The 25389-nt window shown below is 31.8% G+C and overlaps 1 protein-coding gene and 1 non-coding gene across 2 annotated transcripts; one reads left to right on the top strand and one right to left on the bottom strand.

Annotated features, from left to right (window-relative positions):
- Smp_156530 (putative peptidyl-glycine alpha-amidating monooxygenase) lies at window positions 1-23281 on the top strand (the record flags this gene model as incomplete). Its single annotated transcript, XM_018795880.1, has 6 exons — window positions 1-458; window positions 9497-9811; window positions 19083-19332; window positions 21064-21292; window positions 21365-21528; window positions 22871-23281. The coding sequence occupies 6 exons, from the start codon at window positions 1-3 to the stop codon at window positions 23279-23281; spliced, it is 1827 nt and encodes a 608-aa protein (XP_018650148.1).
- Window positions 16422-16487, bottom strand: Smp_tRNA_02047_Gln_TTG.1.1. Its single transcript has one exon. It is a non-coding gene (tRNA).
- Window positions 23282-25389: the final 2108 nt, after the last annotated feature.

Genomic DNA, 25389 nt, shown 5'->3' with positions numbered 1-25389 from the left:
ATGCCTTTTGTTAATGTTGAACAACAGGATACATATATGTGCGCATATTTTCAACCATCTTTGTTAAACGGAACTACTTTCATCAGAGAAATTCTTCCTAGTGCTAATCGCTCTACTGTACATCATATAATTCTCAAAGGTTGTTCACATCCAGTTACTAAAATTGGTAAACCTACACAATGTGGAATGTGTCAAACAATTATGTATGCATGGGGCTTGGATGCACCTCCTTTGCGCTTTCCATTGGGCGTAGGGTATCCTACAGGATTAAATGCTCAAATTAAAGGATTTGAACTAGAAGTTCATTATCTAAATCCAGTTAAATCCGATCACTCTGGATTAAGACTAATTGTTACTGATCAAAGTCAGCCAAGAATAGCTGGTGTATTTCTGTTATTACGAGGTGATGCGATAATACCACCTGGTGTAAAAAGTTTTCCCATTGATGTGTCATGTCGGTAAGTCATTTTAATACTACTCCATTTCTTCGAAGTTTTATATAATAATAGTTTTGCAAACTAACCAATATTAGAATATGCAATAGAAATTGTAAAGCAATAAATAGTTGTTATCTAAACAACAGCATGAGACAGCTGTGTTAAAAAAAAACAATTCAAGTGGGGAAAAATTCCTTTGTTATATTTTTATTTATTGCATAAACTTCACAGAAAGTAGAAAATACAGTTTCCTGAATGGTGTCATGAGAAATCAATCTTGGATTGACTTATTTATAAAGCGACAGATATATGCTTGTACCTTTAAAAAAAAAACAAGAGGTACAAATTTAAATGTTTCGGCTTATCGTTGTCTCATTCAAATACAAGAAATGTCTTAATGCCTACAAATACCACAGACTAATTATCTTTAACTTTTTCTGTTTAATAGGTAGAATTTTTTATAATCTTAACTCATTTTGGTAAAAGCTAAACTATTTAACAAGAAACTGAACTGTTTTTACAATAGTCATTTACAATTCGTTTAGTGTTCATAAATGTTTCGCCAAGCATGGACCATTTTATTTCCATATTAGTTTTATTACAATACTCAAGCACTGAACATTACTATTTTCTGCTTTCCATCAAAATAAAATGTTCTAAAGAAATAACGATAGAAACCACTGGTATCTAAATCCTCATATTCGGGGTATTTATTAAAAATAACCAAGTTAACGAACTCTTTTCGACCTTTCTGGCCCTAATACTGTAATCGACTCATTTTATTTTATTAGTCTTGATTATAAGATACTGATATAAACATGAGTTTAAGTTGTAACATTCTGTAAATGAATACATAGAAAAATATTGGGTTTATACATAATCAAGCATATCAATGTGAAGTTATGATGTCGAATTTTGATAACTACTGTCTTCAAACTCAACTAATCTCTATAAATCTCATTACCTGGATTAACTATGTACCGTTATGTCTATTAAGAGAACAAGGTTATAATGTGCCACCATATGGACACATTTTATTACATAGAAAGACAATAGAAACAATGCAGCAAATACTACACAAAGTATTTTATAAGGTTGATCTCTGTTTACTGTTAAATAAGTGATGGAGTAATAGAATTGTTTGCTGGAGAATGATTCACCAACTGAATGTTCCATACAAAAATTATAATCCACCACTTATGTTTCTGTTATAATCTGTTTTCCAAGAGCGGCATATTTTAAATACCAAGTATCCTTTCTGAATTTAGTTATGAAACAATAAGTTTAGTGTTTATATTGTTTGTCAAATAAAGTACCAAAAAAGCTGTTTTCCAACTTAGATGACCATGAGGACTAATCATATGTTGAAATAATGTCGATAAAAATTGTCTTCGATTTTTACGAGAATCGAAGAAAACGTTTAGCCAACAAACTTGTCACAAATTTTCTAGGTAGTCTATTTACTGATGGTGAAATCTTTATTTACACTGAAAATAAGAAGTTTCGGATAGAAAAAGTGATACCAGTCCCTCTCGTTAGAAGTGGTTCTGTTTCAGAAGCTAAAGAAAACCTAACTAGTTGTTTCAGTAAAGAAAAGAGGTTCTAAACAAGTGTTTTACGGTGATGATGATTCTTAGAACACTGTTTTTGTGCCTGATAGGAATTTGTTGCTTCAGTAAGTTTACTTTAATCCAGTTATTGGGAATCGTAACATCCGCTCATGCAAAAATATTGAATTCAAAGCATAGAAACAAAGGAATTGGTTTAATTTGGCAAACTTTTAAATAGGAAAAAAGTTAGAATATAAAACCACAAAAGACGTGGGTGAACTGACAATAAATAGATATTTAGTTACAAAATATTCAGAATTTATAAAAGTTTGGTGTGCATAATAAATCCACGCTAATATGATCCATTTTGAGCTGTGCTACCTAAGTCATTCAAATCCTATCAGAATGCCTACATTTACGCCGAACGACCGGTATTACGAAATTTCATTTGAAAAGAATATAAATGCATCCCTAGAAATGCAACAAATTAAGTATATTGTAGAAAATTTTACGACTAAAATATTGCTGTCAGAATGCTTTAGGATATCAATAAGTGACAACTTGAGTTCAGAAAAAAGTCAAACAAAAATGAATTGTTTGTTAACTTGAAAACAAGCTGACGTCTAGATTGAAACCGGAATTCTTTTCTCACAGAAGTTTAAACGCAAAATCAGAAGGACTAGAGAAATAATCATACCCCCAACTCAAAATATTTATCATTATGTCATAATTAAATTAAAGAAAAATTGTGTATACACATCTTTATCATTCATATTCTAAGATTGATCAGAAACAGAAAATTTTTCCTGCTAGTGAGTTTTAGTTTCAGAAGTTGTGAAGGCAATGTTGATAAAATTCTAGAATTCATCATTCATGTGTCAGTAATTGAAAGTTATTCTTGAGTGCTTTCACTAAGGTACTGGGGGCCATTGTCTGCAAACAATAGTAGTGTTATCACTGCAAAATGACTCGGCAGTGATAAAAGTTATGATGAGCTGAGAGATGAGACCTTATTGATTAACGTTCGCATGTGGTATTCTGGTTTCTGTTAATATTCAGTCATGATATAAATGTCCTTCTAGAGGCTGATGACGATTTCAGATTTTCTGGGGTTTATTTAAACATCTGTGATCCATCTTGGTTAAACAAAAACTATGATATAAAAAGCGGAATTACGGGTAAAGTAGTGACTGCTTTAAATATAACAGGTGTCCCACGGTTCTAAGTAACGGATCTCCAAGGAAATCCTTAAACATATACATAAAAGTCAATTAATATGGATTCAGACAATCGGATTACTTCAGCTAAATAAGTTTGATATTTGTTTCAAATGATAAATGTTGGGGGCTTGCGTTATATTGACCCGATTAATGAGACAAATTAATCGTTTGTATAGATAATATTCATGTATCCATAATTTACGGAGTATCTGATTAGATTTATTGGCACTATAAGTGTTAAGTACATTGATATTTTTGTTGCAGATTAAAGATCTTCCTGGGAAAGGTCCGTTAACCTCAGATAAGTCTAGTGACAATCATGAGACTTTTAAAAACTGTAGTGTGAAATTCTCATTTTATTCTGAAACTATATATTTCATTCCTTATCTTCTGTCTCAATACAAAAAAGGAAAACATTTAAAAACTCGCATTATCCACACTGCCTATAGTGTTTCGTTTGCAATACTTTGTTTGGTATTTTGATATACAACCCAACTGATTTCATTTAATCAATGTGGTATCTACAATTACTAACACAAATTATTTGACTGAATATAGTCATAAAATGAGTTTTCCTGTGAATTGTAAACAAGCTAATTATGAATATGTTTAAGAGTGACATGATAATTTTACTAGGTAAACAATATAATTTGTAATTGTATGGATGATTCACTATTTATAATTTATCCAGATGGACAAATAATTATTTTGTTTGACTGTGAAGAGGCTTCAATTGAGTTTGCGTGAGCTTGTTCACGTTGATAGATATATTAACTGTCCGAGTGTAATTCTGACTAAATTATGGATGAAGGCAGGGGAAAGTAAGGTTTGGAAATTTCAAATAACTGTGGCCATAATTGTATTCGGAGGCCCACCTGAATATCTGGGATACCTGTTCCTGACATCGTCGGATCTCAACAAGTTACTTGCCTTTTGTTTGTTTTAACACATCATTATGTCTACTAATCGCATAACCTATTAGGGTGAGTTTATAAGAAGTTTGCGATCTTTTGCCGTACAACTTACAAAAAGTACAATCAGAGATATTGTGATAGATGTTAATATGCACTGTAAAGAATGATCATTGTTCATATGTTGATTCCTGAACTGCTAATGTGGTGTGGGTTACTTATATCCACATAAGTGGTATATAGTGATGGTCAGGCATAGAATGTATTTTGGCAGAAGATCGATAAGGAAAGAATAGAAATGAAGCGCAATCGGTGTGAAAATGCGTGAACAATAAAATCAGAGAAGATGGACTGATATTTGCAAAAGGAACAGTCAAGATTGAGACAATTGTTATTTTGCAAATTAACTATTCATTGTATGGTTATCAGATTTTAGTAACACAGTCTAAGACATTCGATTGTCCCCACCCGTGTCCTGTTCACTGCACTAACATCCAACTGGTAATCATCCAACATTTATCATCAGGATATATGAAGAGGTATGGAATGGAGACATCTTGAAACGCTTTGTGCTGAGGATTCTATATTATACCAAAAATATAATATTGAATAAAGCCATTAATAATAATAATTGCAATGAAAATCGAAAACTTCATCATTCAACGCATCTTATTCACACTCACTTATGTAACTGTTAGAGAGAAGCAAAATATATAACTCAATAATTTTGTAATAGTTGCTAGTTAAAAAAGTTTAATCTAGTGACGTTGCAAATTATATGCATACATTAAGCTATTAATTTATGCCAAGTACCGCCTAGTTCGATGTAGTCAAATATGACTATTGACCAGATGTAGAAATGATGTATCTCATTGTAATTTTTGAGATAGTAACTGATCGATGGTTGGGGCTGCAGTCAATCAGTTGTTGGTGTACATCTGCAGTTTTATTTTCCTTCCTTACATTGACCAGTAATATCACTTGGCCAGTTATACAGAGATAAGTAAGTGGTTGTATCCGAAGTCATAACAAATACACATACCAGTAGCACATGAGCATTTTGACAAGTTACAATAGTAACTCAACTGAACGGGAGGAGCTCTATGTTCGTTTGTTAGCTTTCCATTTACTCGACTTCAATACTCTCCAGTTAGTCTATATTTCATTCATTTAGATGTATACAACTGGAAAGTTTGATGTATCTTAGTACAATAATATTAATTGACTGTACTTAATCATTCTTACCTTGAATTTGATACCCGATATCAAAAATGATTATCTGAAAGTCTATGGAGATGAAACTAGTGCTTGAGTAGAAGTTCTGGTCGAGTTTTGATTGTGTTAAGCCCCACTGGATGTGATCTACTGCTACAGAGAGGAGAGAAATTCTTGTATGCTATGGCTATGAAAATTTTAGCTTGTGGCCAATTATCTCGCTGATGTTAAAAGTGAGATACCGTAGTGAGAATTCATTCTTAATTTGTGACTTAACCTGCTTGGCAAAGAAAATTACATAACCATTAATTTCGGTACATCAAGTAACTTTGCTTGACTTTGTCAAATCCCGAGAACATATCCGTTTTGCAATATCATCGTAAGTAAAAGATATTTCAAGAGTTTTATCCATACAGAATCACGTTCTCCGGACATTGTTAGTTATTTAGATGATTATTTAAAATGTAGTGTCAATCCCATGAAATTATATATGAAATGAGTTCGACAAAAAGTTGATATTCTTTCTATTATAAGCTACTTTTCAGATATTGAATAGTATTTTTAAGTATAATCACTTAGTATAAAAGAAAATACTGTTTATAGATACATTCATTAAAAATCTACATGTTCTATTTCAACATCATTTTACGGCAGTCGAAAACAACTATACGTTTTACGAAAAACAAAGCAACAACTAGTCAACAAAAATTTTATATTCCAGACGCTCATCATGAGTAAAGTTATGATTAATAAACTTCAGGCTAGACTAGATTATTAGGTCTAACTCGTAAGCCTATTCCTTTAAAGAAGCAGTAGGCCAAAGGCTCTCAGAATTTTTCGTATGAAAAGTCTTTCATACAACTTAATTGTTTTCATATTAAGCTTATACCTTCAGGCCAATCAATGAAATCAGAAGCTACTGAAAGTAATCTGAAACGGCCACGACAGACTCAAAATAGTCTGGCTTAATCTAACTATTGGTCTACCGTCCTTGATAAAACTGTAACCAATGAACAAGTATTTAAACTTTACAATATCACTTGAACCATTTAAAATGTAGTATACTGAAATCAATCTCAACGAAATTCAAAATCAAATTACGAAACCTCTTGAAAACACTTTAATAAATTAATTTAGATGAAGATTGTTGTGAATACAGTATCAAAATAGAACAAAGATGCAAATAAAGTTAAGGGACTAAACACAAACATAGGAAACATATGTATATATATTTCATCATGAAGTTGTGAAGATTGTCGTTTTTGATTGAGATAATGAACCAATCTAAGTTAGACCAACACTGAAAACTTGGAAGCGCCAAACGACCGTTTCGTCCTAGTGTGGGACTCCTCAGCAGTGCTAGTCCACGGTCTTGTACGCTAGAATCGAACCCAGGACCCACGATCTCGCCCGTGAACGCTTAACCGTATCTGATTCGAGTCGATTACTCACTGAAGATGATAGAAAATGGTCGCGCATTATCGTCGATTGATTGAGGTTAGAGACTAACACAGTCGGATACCGACTCAGTGGTCAAGATATTAGGCGTTCGCACTCTTAACCTAAGGTAAGGTCCTTGGTTCGAATCCCACATGTGGGATCGTGGATATGTACAGCCGAGGAGTCTTGCACTAGGAAAAAACGGCTGTCTAGTGCTTTCAGGTTTTCCATAATGGTCTAACTTCGGTTGCTTCAGTATTTCATTGAAACATTTATACGTCAACGAAGGGAGACGAACTAGATTTGTAGAATAACTTGAATTCATCGCATTTCAAGGCTTCATATATGCTGCAAACTGTGTAAATTTACATTAATAATGTTAACATAACAAGTTTTTGTATACGGCAAACAATGTGGTTTAGTTCGAAACTACGCCAGAAGGGAGAAGAGGAACCAAAATATCTAACCTAATAGTCAAGACTGATTGGTATTTATATTTTGAAGATGAAACCATAAAAATTGGGAGTGATTTTATAAGTGATAATAAGGAAATAATGAATATAAATAAACCGCTAACAAATGAGTGATAATCAAGGTATAGCTGGTATAAATCCAAGTTGACATCATGAATGTATCTCAGTGGATATTTTTGCTATAAAGTACAGTAAGATGATAATCTAGCTGACAGGCATTAAGATAATATAACTATATATATATATATATATATGCCATCAAACGCCTTTGAACATTCATAATAGCAAAAAGCTAAATGAGCTAGAAATATATGGGTACAAAACAATTAAATGAACGAAGAATATTCTTTTCAATAATTTCTCATCATCATTTAAAATGACATACTTTGCCTTAAACCTGGCCAATGTTATGGACTTCTAATTTGGATATATAATTGTAGAATCTGATGAGAACTTATTGAAAAGAATATTCTTCGTTCATATAATTATGCTTTAATATGATGGGAATTTTTCAGCGATATATGGTCACGTTGTAAATGAACGTAAGTGATGAGCATGAGTAGAATGAGAAGGCTAAGATTATTAAAAATACAATTGTTAAACGAGAAGAGGGTCGAAAATATGACTTAACGGAACAGTTAAATACAAGAAAGAATTGAAAAGGAGCTATGATGTAGTGAAGTAGAACATATGTCACCAACTTAAAAATAGATGGTTTGGGATAAGTCAGAATCGTCCACTGTATTATAAGCTATTCAATAAAAAGATGAACTTTTCCTTTCATGTTAGAATAAATACTTCATAATTTACTACGATCTCCACCAATCTATCATTACTAAAAATGTTTTCCCAAAGGAGAACTAACTGACATACATCTGAATAAAAAATCATACTATACAGTTGTTAGTCTTCAAAATAATTTAAAATAACTGAAAATCTCTTAGCTGTGCAAAAATAGTATAGACATTTTTAAACATGCCTTTCATATACAAAGCGACAGGTAGAAGCGTTTTTAATGTATTTTCATAAAGTACTTAGGATTTTCGGGGATTACCTCAAAGTGATGTGCGGAAAATAGCTATTTAATAACAGAAATTGATAGGTCCCCGAACTGTAATGCAAAAGTAATACAGTGGTTTTCAATTAGAGAAACAATAAAAGGTTTAAAATAAGTGGTGGTCAGCCTTCACAGTTGTCCTATTCTAAATCCATTTCTGAAAACAATGTAGTGATTTTCCATACTTCTTTTTACAGCTAATAATTTTGCATGTAAGTCAGATGTTGACTGAGTTATAAAGGGGCCCTTAAGTTCAAAGCAACCCAGTAAAACATTCAGTATGTAAGGTCTCTTAGTGAGCAGTTGATCACATCTATGATCTGAAAAGTTTAAGTTTAGTAATAAATCACTGTAACGACCTTGTTTTTCTTGAGAGTTTCATCAGTTTTGATCCAATCTTGGGACTGATACAGAAGGTTGACTTTGCTTTGTAAAATTACACTACACGTTATTTGGGGGAGACCTTGGTTATCAAGTATCTCTGAACTACTGATACGGTTAGGATAAATGCTACTTATATCTGTACATTATCTTCCTCAACGTGGATTTTGGCTAACATAAAGGTTAGGAAAATGCAAGGAGTTGCTGATTTATGAATTTGCTGGCTGTTGGTGATACAGGGAGATACAGAATTCTTGGTTAAAATCTAAGAAATGGTCGTGGTTTATGGTTCAGCCATTTAAGTGAAATAGCTTAGAATTTATAGTAGTGACACAAATAATTCCATCTTCTATCCTCAGTAAAAATGCCGATTTTAGTTTTGTGGCACACTTTTCATTACATGATTCCATTCGTTCCTTTTGACCGATTTCCATTGTTTATGATTCGATTGCGAATGATGCTGCTTCTGCTCTTATAATTTTCACTATTCATTATTCCGTGATGCTGACTGAGGCCGATGACTGACGGTTTTATTGTGCAGTCAGGCAGCTTTTTTGGGAAACATAAAAATCACACTGGTGTTTGTTGATACCACCAAAATTAATAGTTATCATTTCATAGTCTCTTTATCACAAAACAAGTTACTGTTACGTACTTTCAAAACAATAGTTGCCTGAACAATTTTCTATCTCAATATTAGGTGTGTTGACCTTCTGATAATATTCTTGCATACATCTTATATTTTTAAAATTCCGCTCTATTACTACATCAATAAACGACACTGAAAATGGTTGTTCTTCATTTTTATCTAGTATTTCATCCACTATCCCAATCACTATAATGGCCATTCGAGGACATGCGCATTCAATGGGGCGATCTATAATTGGTTATCGTTTACCTCATGGACACGGACCGGCACAGCTATTAGGACGAGTCAACCCTCAATTACCTCAAGCATTTTATCCATTAAAACAGTTACATTCAGAATTTGACGGTGTAGAAGTAGGAGATGATGATATTATAATGGCTCGCTGTGTGTACGACAGCATGTCTAAAACACAAGATGTGGGGATGGGACCAACACACCATGACGAAATGTGTAACATGTACATCATGTATCATAGTAGGTAAGTATATGTATGAGTATATCACAGTGTTATATAATGTATGAATCGTATTGCTGTTTGTCATTATAGGGTTGTTTTTTGTTGTAATGGTCAGGACAGGACAGATTTTACTAAAACGAACATAAGTTATAAAAATAAAGCGAAATTCCATTTTCTGAATCATTACCTATAATATAACTAATAAATTGATATGTTTTATTAACGAAGATGTTACCATTTAATCTACTGCGTAATTGTAACGAGGGAAAGCGAAGGTAAGTCCAGTGAATGCTAGAACAGTCCAGATTAGCACATGATCTTGATCTACCAAATCACTGGGTGTTAATTTGACTTTATGCTTTCTGGTTTACTTGATTTGTTGTAAATAATAGTCTGGATAGGTTAGGGAATATGATTTTATGCTGTTAACAATGAGGACAGTCATTCCATATATGTTTTAGTTATTTGACATTTTTAATTATACTGTACGCAACAGTTTTTCAGTACTCATATCTTCTATGCTTATATATATTGAACTGTCTCTTTGAATACGATATTAAAATTGTGTTAACGAAGTTCTGTTCACTTTGTGTAGTGTCCAACTTCATTTAATGTCCATTTCATTAGTTTAAATATGGCAGACTATTCATCCGTCTTTAAGCAACAGTTGTTTTCTGAGTGGAATTGGTTAGTTAGTTTATTCCATGGTATAAAAATGATGAGCGACCATAGTGATTACTGACCACCTAAAAAGGTTTATAACATGTATATATTAATAAGCAGAAATGTCAGAAACTAAGCGAAACACCTCAAAAGTCCACTAGATTGAAAGCTCTATTCATTCTTTACTGCTGAATGAATAGTGATAGGTTAAGGTGTTGACATGTTTCCTCACAGTCAAACTTGTTATCGAGCGATATGAATTTGTATAATGAAAACCTTGGTCAACTTGTTGATTAAGCTGTCAATACTATTCATTTTCTTTTTGTTTTATTTATTCCTTTGCCCTTCATCAGAATGTTTTCAGTTCTTTATTTCAATCCGTTTTCTGTAAAATTTGTGTGGTATTTTGTAGGAAAATTAAGTTAATAATTTCTATCTATATCGTTTATTGTTTTCGTCCAGCATGGAAAATTCTTAAATTAAAAAGTTTGACAAACCTTTGGTCTGGTATTTATGAAAATTGATGTAATTATTTGCATGCTTCATGATATTCTACTACTGAAAGACTTCCTTGTGTGGATTCTATTGAAGAGAAAATTTCTTTTATTGTTGACTACATATCATCACTTCAATTTCTATAGTTTTTTTTTCTTTACAAGCTGAATACGATAACATTTACAGGATCCATAACTAAATTATCTTTTTATCGATACTAACATCCTGTTCATGGATGCTTAGATCTGTCTAGTTAATTTGTGAAGTCTTCTATTAAATAGAATTTGAAGTTTAAAAAATTTTCATGTTTATATTTTGACGCTGATCGATTCTGACGACTCGTTTTGTATCGATTTCCTATAACATTCATGTTAGTTTCTAAATTTCTTTCTCTCGTATATTCTCGTGTTATACATGAATACAACAATCACGTAGATGCATCGATGACTCGATAGAATTAATACATACAACAGACATACGTTTATAAATGATGAAGCTTGCTTTCAAGTTTGCTCAAGCAGTCTCAGGGTCACGGGAATAACCAATCAGTAAAGTGATATGTTAAAATTTCTTCCCCTTTTTGTTCTAATTCCCCTAATATTTTCAAACCTAATATTTACTATTGTGGTAATAATAAATAAAAATATTGTTGTGTAGTTTCTGCCTCAGATGGAATGATGAGAATAAATTGATTCAAGACTGTAGTGAATTCTTAAAATAGCTAATAATATAGCAATAGGAACAGTTGAGATTGAGAGTAAAATTGAAAGATGATAGTTATATGATTGACCAACTTAAGATATCTGACATCAAAATCTCTCCGAGATAAATCACTTTTTTGTGCTTATATCAGAACATCAGTCACATGTCACATGAGACCAAGATGGAAAATAAAGCAGAAGTTAAGGTCATTGTCGTAACTAGAAGCCAATCATGCTGAAACACCATCAAAAAGAAGACTACAGCTCGTTCTAGACTAGCCGAACATAATTGTTTGATTATCAAACACTGTATTAACTTCTATAATAGTAGTTTTGGAGGGTTTTCCTCTCAGTGTTAACATTCATCCATGTCATCATGACTTAGGCTGTTAATCACTGAACTATTCATCCTAATAAGAATGTGTCCGGAAATACTTTAAATACCCCTCACTATCCACTTTATTTATAGACTGGATTCATTTATTGGGATGTAATTTTTTGAAGCTATTTTTGCAAAAATGAATATGACAGGTTGATATGTAGATTTCTAATACTTAAAAATTAGCAGGGCTTAATCTTGGTGGCTGTGTATTATATACTGATAACAGTATTTCAAACAGTGATAGATAACTCCACAGATTATTGATATTGCCAGCCACTGTTGAAAACTACTCTTTGATGATCACAATTGATCATCAGTAAATAATAGGTATGGTAAATTACCCTGGTTTCACTTGTTAGAAGTTTTCACTTTTCAAAATTTTTGTCTATGTATTCGCCTTGCGTTTTAAATTTAACGTGCCAGACTGTTTATTCATTGTTTCATGTTTGTGTATAATATATTTTCTACGTATTAAATCTGTATTCTATTTTCTATATTTAATAAAACTAAGTTTTTCAAATAAGTACACATTCTATATAATTGAAATCATGAGTCAATTAAAGCTAGATCACCATAGAAAACCTGGAAGCATCTGACGGCCGTTTCTTCCTATTGTGGGACTCCTCAGCAGCGCTTCAAGGTCTTCCATGGTGGTCTGGCTTCAATTGACTAATGTTTTCAACTATATAAAATTACTAAAATCTCCATAAAAACTCCTTCTGATAAGTATACATTCGTATATTGGTATAAACTACTTTATGATTGACAATTTATATGTGTAAAGAAAAGTTATGATTTATGAAGAAATGTGATAAATCTAAATAATTATTTTAAATTCAATAAAAATCACTTATTAAACTACTTCATAATGGAATTTATAAAAATAAATTTTCATTGACGTAACTAATGGTAACTAGAACGTGGGTAACAAATCAATAATAAGATTAAAAACAAATGCTAAATTAACTTTTTGCCAATATATTACATTGAGTATAGTGTATTTCTTTTAAAATTCTTCTCATAGTTAAAAAATTTCAGTTATAAACATGATTTTTGGAAAAGATAAAATTAATTGTCAGAAGGGGTTTTGTAGAGATTTAGTATTTTCATAGTTGAAAGTGTGAGTCAATTGAAGCTAGACCACCATGAAAAACCTGGAAGCACTGGCTGCGGGATCGTGGTTGCGTACTGCTGAGGAGTCCCATAATAGGACGAAACGGCCGTCCAGTGCTTCCAGGTTTTCCATGGTGGTCTAGCTTCAATTGACTCACGCTTTCAACTATGAAAAGATAAAATTGTTTGTGAAATACCTGTGAAAATAATACCGTTTTTCACTAAATTACACTCCGATATGTTTTTTTTTTCTACCTGTTTTTGTGCAGTGATGTATACATTAGTAATTCATTTCCTTTTCTGTTTTCGATGTTAACATCTAATCAATAATTCTATTGTTCTCCGTTTGAATAAATGTTGAAAAAATGTTCAGGGAGTTAGTTTTATAAAAATAATCTCATCATATTTTTCTCCATGAGCATAATAAAGAAATCCACTTAGTTGAATTTATTGCATTTTACATTAAACTCAAGTGTAAATTATGCCAAAATATCCTACTGGATTACTGTATGTATTCGAATGGTTGACAAAATATGGTTTCGTTTCTTTGCCAATGAATAGTTGTGTCACTAAAGAATTATGGTAAATCATAGATGTATAGTACGTCAAATAAATAATTATATTCTGTCAAATGATGAATTATGTACCAAAAAATATTTAAATGTCATACTACATAACTGAATAGTTAATTAAGTTGTCTAGATAGTGTATTTCGATTGTTTAGTAGATATTCCATCTTAATTTTTATGTCCCATATAAAATTTGGTGAATATAGTGGAATGCATTCATCGGATTTCTATTCATACAGTTATAAATAACATGTCGTGATAGTTATTTACTTGATGTATGATCTTTAAAAAATGATTTTCACAACTAGCATGGTATGTAAAATACTGTTTTGAGATTAAACTATCAGCAATACCACAGTACTCGTGATAAAATCAAAGTAAATATTTCGGTTAAAATATTTTAGAGGTTTAATTTATAGTTGAACCTGTAACCGATCTATCAATCTCAGTGAGTATATTAACATTTTAAAGCGACCGATTGTTGCGAACTTGCTTGAATTCATTTAAGTAAAATTAATAAAAAAATATATCTGCGGATATTTTATTTATAGACCTGATGAATTCGCCAGAACAGCTACTGAAAACCCTTGTATATAAGGTTATTAGTTCACATTTGCATTGGACTTCTTAGGAATACTCGGTAAAAGTGAATTTTTAAATTATTAAACCGGTATTCTTTAGAGTTTGTGGTGAATATAAGCGTTTAAACGCTCCATTCGGATCCCCTAATCAGTAATTTTAAATTTTGGTCATTTTCGACATTCTTTAATACTCGTTTTAGTTTGTTATTCATAAATTCACTGGGAGATCTTGGAAATCGGATTTCAAAACTAAGTTTGGTTGGTAATGCAACACTTTACTCACTGGAGTTACTCATAAACTTTTAGTACTGAATGTGATTTCTATCCGTGGTTGTATTAGTTATGTTTGAGAACTTAGCATACAGAATACGATTCTAAAGAAGAAAATATTCAGTCGGAACTTTACGAATAATCACATTGAAGCTACTCCAATTTCAGTTGATTATTTGTTTAGACGTATTCATTTATTTTTGTAAGGAAAAACGAAATAATGTCATTTGTAATTTCAGACAGTTTCTAAGAATTGAGTGTAGTTTGTTTCTGTTTTTTACTTTTCCGTAGATCACATCGAAACATACAGCCTCACTCATATTATAGAATTGTTATTACGTGCTAAGTTAACTGAATGCTTCATAAAAATTCAGAAAAATTGTAATTTTGACTTTGATTTTTGTATCGTATAATCTTTTAATAGTAAAGAACTCAATACTTGCCAAAACCTTAAGTAATTTTCACTGTTGGTGTGTGCAGTCTAATTATTTCTTCTGTACTTCATCCGTATGTTGTGACATTCGTTTAGAAAGCTTCACAAGATAATATTAGGAAGGTAGTTCGTTTTTACTTATCTCCAATTCAATGCTTAATATGGCCAAATCGAAACTGAATGTGCTTCATGTGAGTAAAGATTGTGAAAAGTACTTTCTACGCGTCATAGAAATGTAGCTTGGGAATTGTTTTATAGATTAGTGTGATAAAAACAAGTATTTTTTTAAAGTAAATTTAGTTCATTCCTTTTTTCAGTTTTAAGTTAGTCAATATGAGAATTCGTACTTTGGTTTTATACCTGACGTGCCAATATTTTTACCTATGTAAGTGATGTAAAATATGAATAGGTAATAATATCTTTGAGGGTAAATTTCCATTGATGAGAAACTATTTCAGTTTTTGTCGTAAATTTTGTAATACCTTGTACATGGGATGACTATGACAATGTTTGTCTCGCAACATGTATACAACCACCAAGTGTCCTAATGCGGTCGAGAGTAGGGAAAGTCCACTCTTCTTCTCGAGGTTCTGTCATATGGCCACGCGTATATACCAACTGACAGCGGAGTTCTACGCACTATTTTCTCGTAGAAGGGGGTGTTGTTTACGAAAAACGAGTTTCCGATGCTTAAACCGGGTTGGTGGGTACAGAGAATCCACGTTGAGAGGCTGGGAAACCCTAATCCCAAACAAATGGTGTACATGGATCCCAGGATCTTGATGGAGTAAACGGCGTATGAACTTACTCTTGGTCACCAGCTGCCATTGGACTGTATTTCCTAACGTTGCTCCATTGTGTTGTAGACTAAACCTCTAGGTCAAAGGCTTGGAAGGTGGTCTACTTAGAAAGCCACCTGTTTCGGTTTGGGTACCTAGGCAGTATCCCAGTTCACACATAAATTTAATGATAACTACTTTGTGTGGCTCATATATAATTCAATTCCTGTTTTTACTTGTGTCTATGTATTCAAATGAATAAATAAATAAAATAAACGTCTATACATGAAGATAAACATTACTGAGTGTAATTAGTTTCAGAACATTATTGTGAACTCTATTGTCCATAGAATTTATTAGATAAAAATTCAAATCGTTAACGTGTATTATAACAATGATAACCATCTCTTCGGCATACATCTCTATAATGAGAATAAGTTATCCAATATTATGATCTAAATTGTTTGCTTTCCAATAAAATCTCAGTGAAAAACTGAGCAAGTAAATTCATACTTTTAAAGACAATCTTTAGTTCACAAGCATGGTAAGCAGAGATGGAAAGTGGCTAGCAGTGCAATCCAGGACGCGCGTTTAATCCTATTTGGGACTCGTCAGCTGGATGTACCTGCATCTCAGAGTTGATGTTCACTCTGGGACTCGAACCCAGTACCCTCGCTTCAAACGCCATCGCGTTATCCACTCAGCTACTGACTCCTGATAGCCACTTGCTTGTGCGATGGGGTGAAGTTTGAATTCACTTAGTATTGTTTGTTTGAATCTTCCCATCGATTTATTAGGACTGCAACTAGTCAGTCTCTAATTGGCATGTGTGCATACTGTGCGTATTGCCTCGATATAACCTTAATTCACAAACATTATAAGCAAAGATGGATAGTGGCTAGCAGTGGAATCCAGGACGCGCGTTTCGTCCTATTTGGGACTCGTCAGCTGGATGTACCTGCATCTCAGAGTTGATGTTCACTCTGGGACTCGAACCCAGTACCCTCGCTTCAAACGCCATCGCGTTATCCACTCGGCCACTGAGGCCTGACAAACAATACTAAGTGAATTCAATCTTTAGTTGTTTCCATATATTATACAGTAAATTATAAAAGCATAAACATTATTCATATGATATTAACTATTGATTATTTGCTCATTATTTCTATGGTCACTAGTATAACATTATGATGTTGATATAGTTTCTATATTGATTTTATTTTTTTCTCATCTTTTAATAGAAGTGTGAATAAGTTATATTAGTCAATATCATGTTTCAGTCAAGTTAGTAACACGTATATTCATGTTATTACTTGTTATAACTTGTGAAGTTTTGAGCTAATCTAAATTTTGTCAATCAAAATTCTGATATTTTATGGACATTTTAAACAATATATATTCACTGTATGAAAATTGCCTAACAAGCAAAATACATTTCTATATTATGTTCGTAAGATTTTTAATGATATTTTTTGGAAAAAGCTGATAAAATAATAAGAATCGCTTTGAATTAACATAATTTTGGGATGTAAAAATTGATCGAGTAGTCTGTAATGTCCATTTATTTGAAAACATTAGAAACCTATAAACTGTATATGATGTTAGAAATTAACAGTCTTCAACTGATCTATATTCATGATAACCACTTTTTATGCCAGGAAGTCCATAATTAGTGTGACATAAATTGCTTCTATTAATGACACACTATTTCAGGAGACAACATACCAGTTTATTTTAATTGATATTTTGGGAAAGCATTATTATCAAGTATAATCATAAAGTGATATCACTAGTACTTTTAAGATGATTGCCTCCAATGAGAATAATTAATGTTTATTTGGGCTTAAAAACAAAAGTTCATAGATATTTTTATTTCACCCTAACTATATGTAACAGTCTAATCTAAATTTTCAGATGATTTGTTGCTTGTGACTTTTCAGTATGCGTTTCATCTCAGACATGAAGTCAACACTCATATCTTTAGAAGTTAAGAATTTATCACAAAAGTTATAAAATTCAAATACTGTATGACAGGTATTGGTTGTCAATAGATGTTTATCGTCTCTATCCAATTATTAGATTGTACGAGAACATATTGAAAGTGTAATAATATTCACTTGATACTAGTTACAATTGCTGAATCTGTTTCGGTATTTAGTCCTTTGGATTAGAAATATATTATTCGATATTAATCAACAATTTTATCCAGTACATAATACTTACCGATAGACCAGTATTCTAGGTTGCAGGCTAGTTAGTAAAACTCATACTCTGTTAGTGATGAAGTTGAATACTTAGGTTTTTAATATAAGTTAGAATCAATATTCCGCAATTATTTAAACTAAGTGATTTGTGAGCAATTGACATATATCAATGAGCCCTAACAAAATCATATACATTTTAATCGTCATCGTATCACGTTTCTCACTCTGTGTACTAAATAAGTCTTTCATTCACACGTTCTTCACTTTAAATCTTTGTTAAGTGAGTCGTTGTATAAAAGCTTAGGATTTACTTCACTTATGGTTAAGTGTGACTGGAGTCTAACTATGAATATTTAGGGACAATGACTATGGGTGGGTACTTTAGCCAGAAAAACTGTGACACCTTTGAATTAAATTCTTGTATCTTAGAATAGATAAATTATGATTAGTAGTGGATTCAGGATGCAGATTTCGTTCCATGTGGGACTAGTCATATGACTATACTTGCATTTCAATGTCGATGTTCGCATTCGCACTCAGCGACAACATGCTCCAGACTTCTACTAAGAGTGATATCGGACTTTATATCTTTCGGAAACACAAAAGCTTATTCCAATAATCAATAATAAACTTAGTCATTCCGAGAAATTAGTCACATATACCAAACATTATTAGCATCATATGTCGAATAAGTAGGCCATGAATAAATATAAGCGGTAAGTGACTGCGTCTTACTGGTAAATAACTCACTATTAAAAATGATAGACGACAAATTTCGCTCAGGCATGCCGAAATCGCTAGAAGAATGAACTGACATTCAATTCTTCGATCACGAAATAAATTTATACATAGACGTATGATTTATTATTTGTGCATCTGAAAGAAAGCTGGTGTTTAATTGATGTATAAAAGATCCTTTAATTATTGATATCTGTCTTTCTATTTGTTTTTGGCTTCTGTTATAAGATAAGTGTATTGTCATCAAATTTATGATTCAATTCGAACTGTATTATACTTTGATGTTTTCACTGAATTATATTACTACAATTTAAAATAATTTTCTGTACTGTGTAACATATTTCATATTGTTTTTTTACTGTAGTCCATTGAACTCTTTTGGGGAACAAGAAGGTATGTGTTCTTCAGATATTTATGGGTCAAAATGGAAGTTTATACATGAGTCTCCCGACGAATCAGTTAAAAAGACTCTTTTAGAAACTAAACATTTAAATAGTAGCTTACAAAAATCCACGTCAAGATTATTGCTAGCTGCGGATAATTCCATTGCCTCAGTTCAAACCACATTATCATCAGAGAATGTAATTTTACGCGATGTTACTTTACTGGGACAGGTAAGTAGATATTTATGTAAGCACTGAATATTTAAACTGATGAATCGGTTTCTCTTTTGTCAATCATACAACTTTGTTGTAATCGGTTTTTGGTTAGTGAATAATTATGATACCTTTTGTAATTACACTGTCAGGTGTCTCTTGAACAATACCAACTATAGTGGAGACTGGTTAAGCATTCTAAATTAGACATGTGTTTGTAACATGTTGTAAGCTTTAACTGAAAAGCATCCCATATATTTTCTGGTAACTGAAGTTTTTCGCTTGCTATAATATTATCATAATACGCTATTTATATTGTTGACAAAACATTTTGTACTTTTGATTTTATACTCATAATTTATCTAAAATAATGTTCCACCCTATGATCAATACAATTACATATCTGTCCTCTTGAAATTCTAACTTAATTCCTGATAGGGCGTGTAATAGTACAAGTGGCAGTTCAATTTATACTATCATATTATTTACAATATATTTTTTGGACATAAGTATTACAAATGCATTCTCATTTTTCATAACTTATTACAATGTCAATAATATAAATCAGTTTATCTTGATGAATTCAGAAGATACCCATATCTATCTATCTATGCGGTTAACTGAATGCATAATATGTATCTTATTATTATACTATCTTAATGATTAAAAATTTCCAACCAGTAAAATATGAAAAAAGTGTCTTATATTCACATTGGAAACTTTTAATCAGTGGTTATATTCATATTTTTCTAATATACTACTTTAATGAAACTTTTATCAAAGAAAATAGTCAGTAAACACTAACAACTATTTACACCTCAAAAAATATCAACTAATGTTAGCGCAACATTTGTAGCAAAATAATAATCAAATTCATTTATTTTGTAAACACTTTTCAGCTGCTTACAACCTAAAAACAATATTCATCGTCAGGATACAAAAATTATGCATGCATTAGACTAGAAAAGTTTTCATTAAAACTGAATTTAACATGATGTTGATCTATAAAGAACACAATAGTTGTAGAGGAATCAAGCAGTAGTTCACAAGGTTGTCTACTTGCGAGCTAACTACATGAATATTCTGGGAGAAAAAAACTAAGAAAATATAAAACCAGAATTCTAACAAAGGAATATATAATGTCATATATTATATAATATTTAAAAGGGACTTACTGTTTGAGTAAAACTTAGAAAAAAGTAACGGATAAGGAATTTTCATGAAGGTTTGAAAATAGATACATAACCAACTCCTGAAAATGAGGTCATCGAAACAGAACAAGATTCACAAATAACATTTTGGATGGATAAATTAGTGCAAATCATTTTAGAGCGATGCGTTCTGTAGAGCGTAATAAACTCAAACGTAATTTGCTTATTAATTACTTTGAAAGATTTAAAAGCATTAGCATCATTTCCGTTGTCTGACATTTAGACAGAGTGCTCAGAGACGTAAATAAGTACCCTCCTTTCCTATTATTTATTTTATTCTTTTATAATTTATATTCTTGCTACACTTTATATTATAAAAGAGAGAAATTCCAGGAGGTATTAAATGGAGTTATATATATATATATATATACGGACGAAGTAAAATATCTTGTACGATAAATGAAATCCAACTACAAAATTAAAAGCATCATTTAGGAATAAGGTTTTTACCGTAAAGAAGGGCAAGTAATGAGTTAAACACACATTTAGTGACTACTTATTATCTTTAATTAAGTTACTTTTCTCACACTGTTTTTAGGTAAGTAGTGTGGAAACAAGAGTAACTGATAATGGTCAACATGAATTAATTGTTTTACACCGTGGACCAAATACTTGGACTTATAATTCATTCAATAAAGAATTTATTTATCAAAATGGAGCGGAGTATATAAACACGGAAACTGTTCTTCATGTGAATCCATTCACAGGCAATGTCACTCAGAAATGGGGACGTAATATGTTTATTTTACCACATAGCATAACATTAAGTTATTTCATGGATAGCAATGCAACCAATGATAACAATTTACGTAAAGAGCAACAACGTAGACGAAATAAAGGAGTACCTACTTCCGTATGGATAACTGATGTGGCGCTGCATCAAGTGTTCAAGTTTGACTGGATGAAGTGGGATAAACCCAGTCTAACTTTGGGTATACCTGGTAAACCAGGTAATAATAAACATCAGTTTTGTCAACCATCAGATGTTACGATATCCAGTACGGTAAGTAATTTCACGTATGAAATCGAGTATATTATATTTATCAAGTAAAGTTTTGGTAGTAACTTACGAAAAGATGCAACTTCAGTTTCTAGAGATTTCATTAATAACGATCATCAGTTACAATTGTCCGTAATCGTTCAATAGTTATATAACGACAGTACATTACACAGTTCGAAATCAGCAACAAAGTTCATAAAACAACAATCATGTCTTTCTTCTACACTAACAGAAGTGGCAGTAATATAAACGAGATTCAATACTACTTATTTTAAAACTGAGTTAATCGAAATTATGGATACATTTTTTAAAATTTAACAGTAATACCCCAACGATTTTCTTAAACAAATTCATGAATAGTCTTATCCGAGGTGTTTAGAAACCTAATTAGTATATGATCATCACAGCTAACAGAATTTATTGCGATTTGTGAATTATGGCAAAGTACATGAAGAAACATGATATATTGTTCATATTTGTATGCGCAAGCAAAATCTCTAGGCTTAATTTTCGTATGGTAAGCAAAGATGGATAGTGGCTAGCAGTGAAATCCAGGACGTGAATTTAGGCTATATTGAGGCAATGCACAAAGTGTGCACATATGCCAATTAGAGACTGACCAGTTGCAGTCCTAAAAACATCAATAGGAAGATCCAAACAAACAATACTAAGTAAATTTTAATTTTCGTATGTTAACTTAGAAGGTAACTTCTTTTTTCTATCAAATCGTTAAATGCTATTGGTTAGATCAATATCAAATCTGATTTGAGTGTGTTCTGGCTCACTGTGGCTATGGGAATTATATAAATTTTAAAATACACTATAAAGTTAAATTAAAAATCACTGTAGTATTCATAAACTAGGTGGGTAAAGTTTCTAAACTATAATGTAAGTGGTCAAGAATTCACATTTTAACAATTATTAAGACAAATAAATGAATTTCCTCCCTCTAGTTAGCAAAGTTTATAAAAACAGTAATGGAACTTTAAAGAACGTAGGTATTTAACTATAAAATGAAATTTCTTCAATATTATGAACTATTTATTTGTGTGAGAACTAATTGGATATATCATCTCGATTAGTTTAGAGAAATGGTATTATGTACTTGTGGTGAATTCATGTACTTTTCAAATTATCATCAACTTGCTCTATACTATCTGTAGGTTTTTACAGGAACTGAAATGATTGAAGTCAGTTCACTTTTATCACATAAGAGAATAAATAGTTATTTAACATCAAAAGAAGACAACAATGTTTCGCAGAATAAGTATTTCTTTGACGTTTTATTTTACCAAAGTATGAATCCCTTGCCAATTATGAAGCTATACTTCTTATTTGATTATAGGGGGATATATTTATTTCGGATGGTTACTGCAATTCACGAATTGTTAAATTTTCATCAGACGGGACTTATATAACAGAATGGTCCGTTTTAGGTTTATCTAGTCGAGAATATCAATATGATACAATACATATGCCTGTATCACCGTCACAAGAAGATTGGGCAAGCGAACTTTCATACCCTGATCCAAATTACTCATCGAGCGTGAATATCAGAGGATTAGACTTTAAAGTAGTACATAGTTTAACTATAATTCCAAGTCAGGACGGTACTCTTGAACAAGTGTGTGCGGCAGACAGGGAAAACGCAGCTGTATTATGTTACACATTAAATGGTAAACTGATTAGACGTTATGGGGATTCCTCTCTACAACCTTCAGTCTATGCGATTCAATATGATCCAGTTCATAAGTAAGTTTATATCTATTTTTCTTAATAAGGAAACTACTTGGTTTTGTACTGTTTTAATAAAACTATCTGGAATATACATTGAACTAACTATAATAAAGTTAAACTTTTGTTCATTTTTGAGGACTATAGATATAATGGGCAACGTCGGGCAACTGACGTCTGAAACCAATTTTGTCCCTCCCTATGACATTTGATCATATTTAAGATGGAGTGATTACAAATTTTAGTTACATCTGTTGATTATAGCAGTTTACTGTTACAATATTATAAATTGTGTTCATTTATTAGGTTGGTGATTTAAGTGCTGTGAAAGGCTACTCATGCTAATTAATTCAACCCAGACTATTGAACAAGGTAAACAGAACAAATGAAAATCAATATATTCATATGTCATTTTGATTTATAGTAAATCATTATCTATCGTCTTCGTACTTACTTTTAAGTCGTCCAAATCAACATCTTCTGTCGTAAGTACGAGTTTTCCAAGGTTGTATTAATTAAGGTCCTCAGTCACTACGTTCTATGCTGGTATATTCTTATCTTTAATCTGAACGGCATGATATCAGACAAAGGAGTGAATTTAAAACGACTCATCATTTGTGATAAAATATACAATTTTTTTAAAATTTCCGTGTTTTTTAAGCTGCATGTAAGATAAAACCTATGTTCTTGAGTAAAAAGAATGAAGCTGAAATATCTTTATCAGATTACAGACCTTAGCATCACATTTTCCTTAACTACCACGCTGAATGACATGGATTCAAATCTATAAAACAAAATTACTTTTCGCGAAAATTTTTATACTCCATGCTCATTAGTGTCCCAACACAAATCCAATTCATTAGCGTTCTGTCAATCACCCCAACTATGTACAAATAAACAAATACAGCAAAATGTCAAGTTACTTTGGTTTACGACCTTTTTGTAATTTGATCGACATAATAACATCACCTTTATGGACTGGTAAAAAGACATTGGTTAGTGATCAGCAGCTTATTATTGCCCGTAGCGGAGTTAAATTTTCAGTTATCTGAACTTTTATTTTTTATTTTCTGATACATCCTTTACGATGATTTTAGTTCCTTTGTTTCTCCCCTTATATCTTCTCACCTGTTGTAATACTATGACATATTATTTTAGAAAAAATTGTCTGATCATGATTTTCGCTGTAAACAAAGAAAAAGAATAACAACCGTGGTAATTATTTATCATCGGTTTGTTGAACAAAAACTTCACTAGAAAATATCCAGGTTAACAGGAAATAAAAACTACGTTAAAAATATAGAAATATGGAAACTTCGTCTTTTTTTTTGATGACCCTATCAAAGGTTTCAATTAGTTTTTGATACAACTTATTAAAGATCCAGGCAGTCTATACTCTTACATAATTATAAGATTATGAGACACGCTGAGTTTACAGTTCAGTATTCTAGTAAATCACAAGATTTTATGGTATATCGTTATGTGTGTAAAAAATTAATGTTTGCTGGCTCCGATCAATATGTAAACTTGAGCTGTCCTATTAAAACGAAATATAGAACTCTATTGTAAAATAGCTGTTTAAATTGTTAAAATCCGGTGATTTTCTCAAACGATATAAGACAAAATCAGTTATTTTTCAGGATCGACAACTGTTTATTGATTTCAATGGAATAGCCGTATTTTATAGAATGAGAAAGGTTACTTTAATGCTTACAAAACAATATGGATTAGGTAGCTTTTTAATTGCCATGAGAATTCATCGAATAACAAATAAAGCTAACTTCCGGAAGCATTAAAAGAAACAAATTAAATGAATGTATGGTAGTGAAAAATATTTAAATTAGCCTAGACAACTACATCCATCTACATTAAATTCGTTAAAGCTAACTTACAACAAGTAATTTTATGACAGATGGTTCTTCATGTAACACATTTTTTATAGTTGAAAGCGTGAGTCAATTGTAGCTACACCACCATGGAAAACCTGGAAGCACTGGACGGCCGTTTCGTTCTATTATGGGACTCCTCTATCGGTTAAGTGCTCCGGCGCGAAGCTGGTAGGTCCTGGGTTCCAATCTCGCGAGGCGGGATCGTGGATGCGCACTGCTGAGGAGTCCCACAATAGAACGA

Source organism: Schistosoma mansoni, chromosome 2 (genome assembly GCF_000237925.1).
Source record: "Schistosoma mansoni strain Puerto Rico chromosome 2, complete genome".
NCBI classification, from domain to species: domain Eukaryota; kingdom Metazoa; phylum Platyhelminthes; class Trematoda; order Strigeidida; family Schistosomatidae; genus Schistosoma; species Schistosoma mansoni.
The sequence above is the reverse complement of the archived record's forward strand: the minus strand, read 5'-3'. Positions and strand labels throughout refer to the sequence as shown.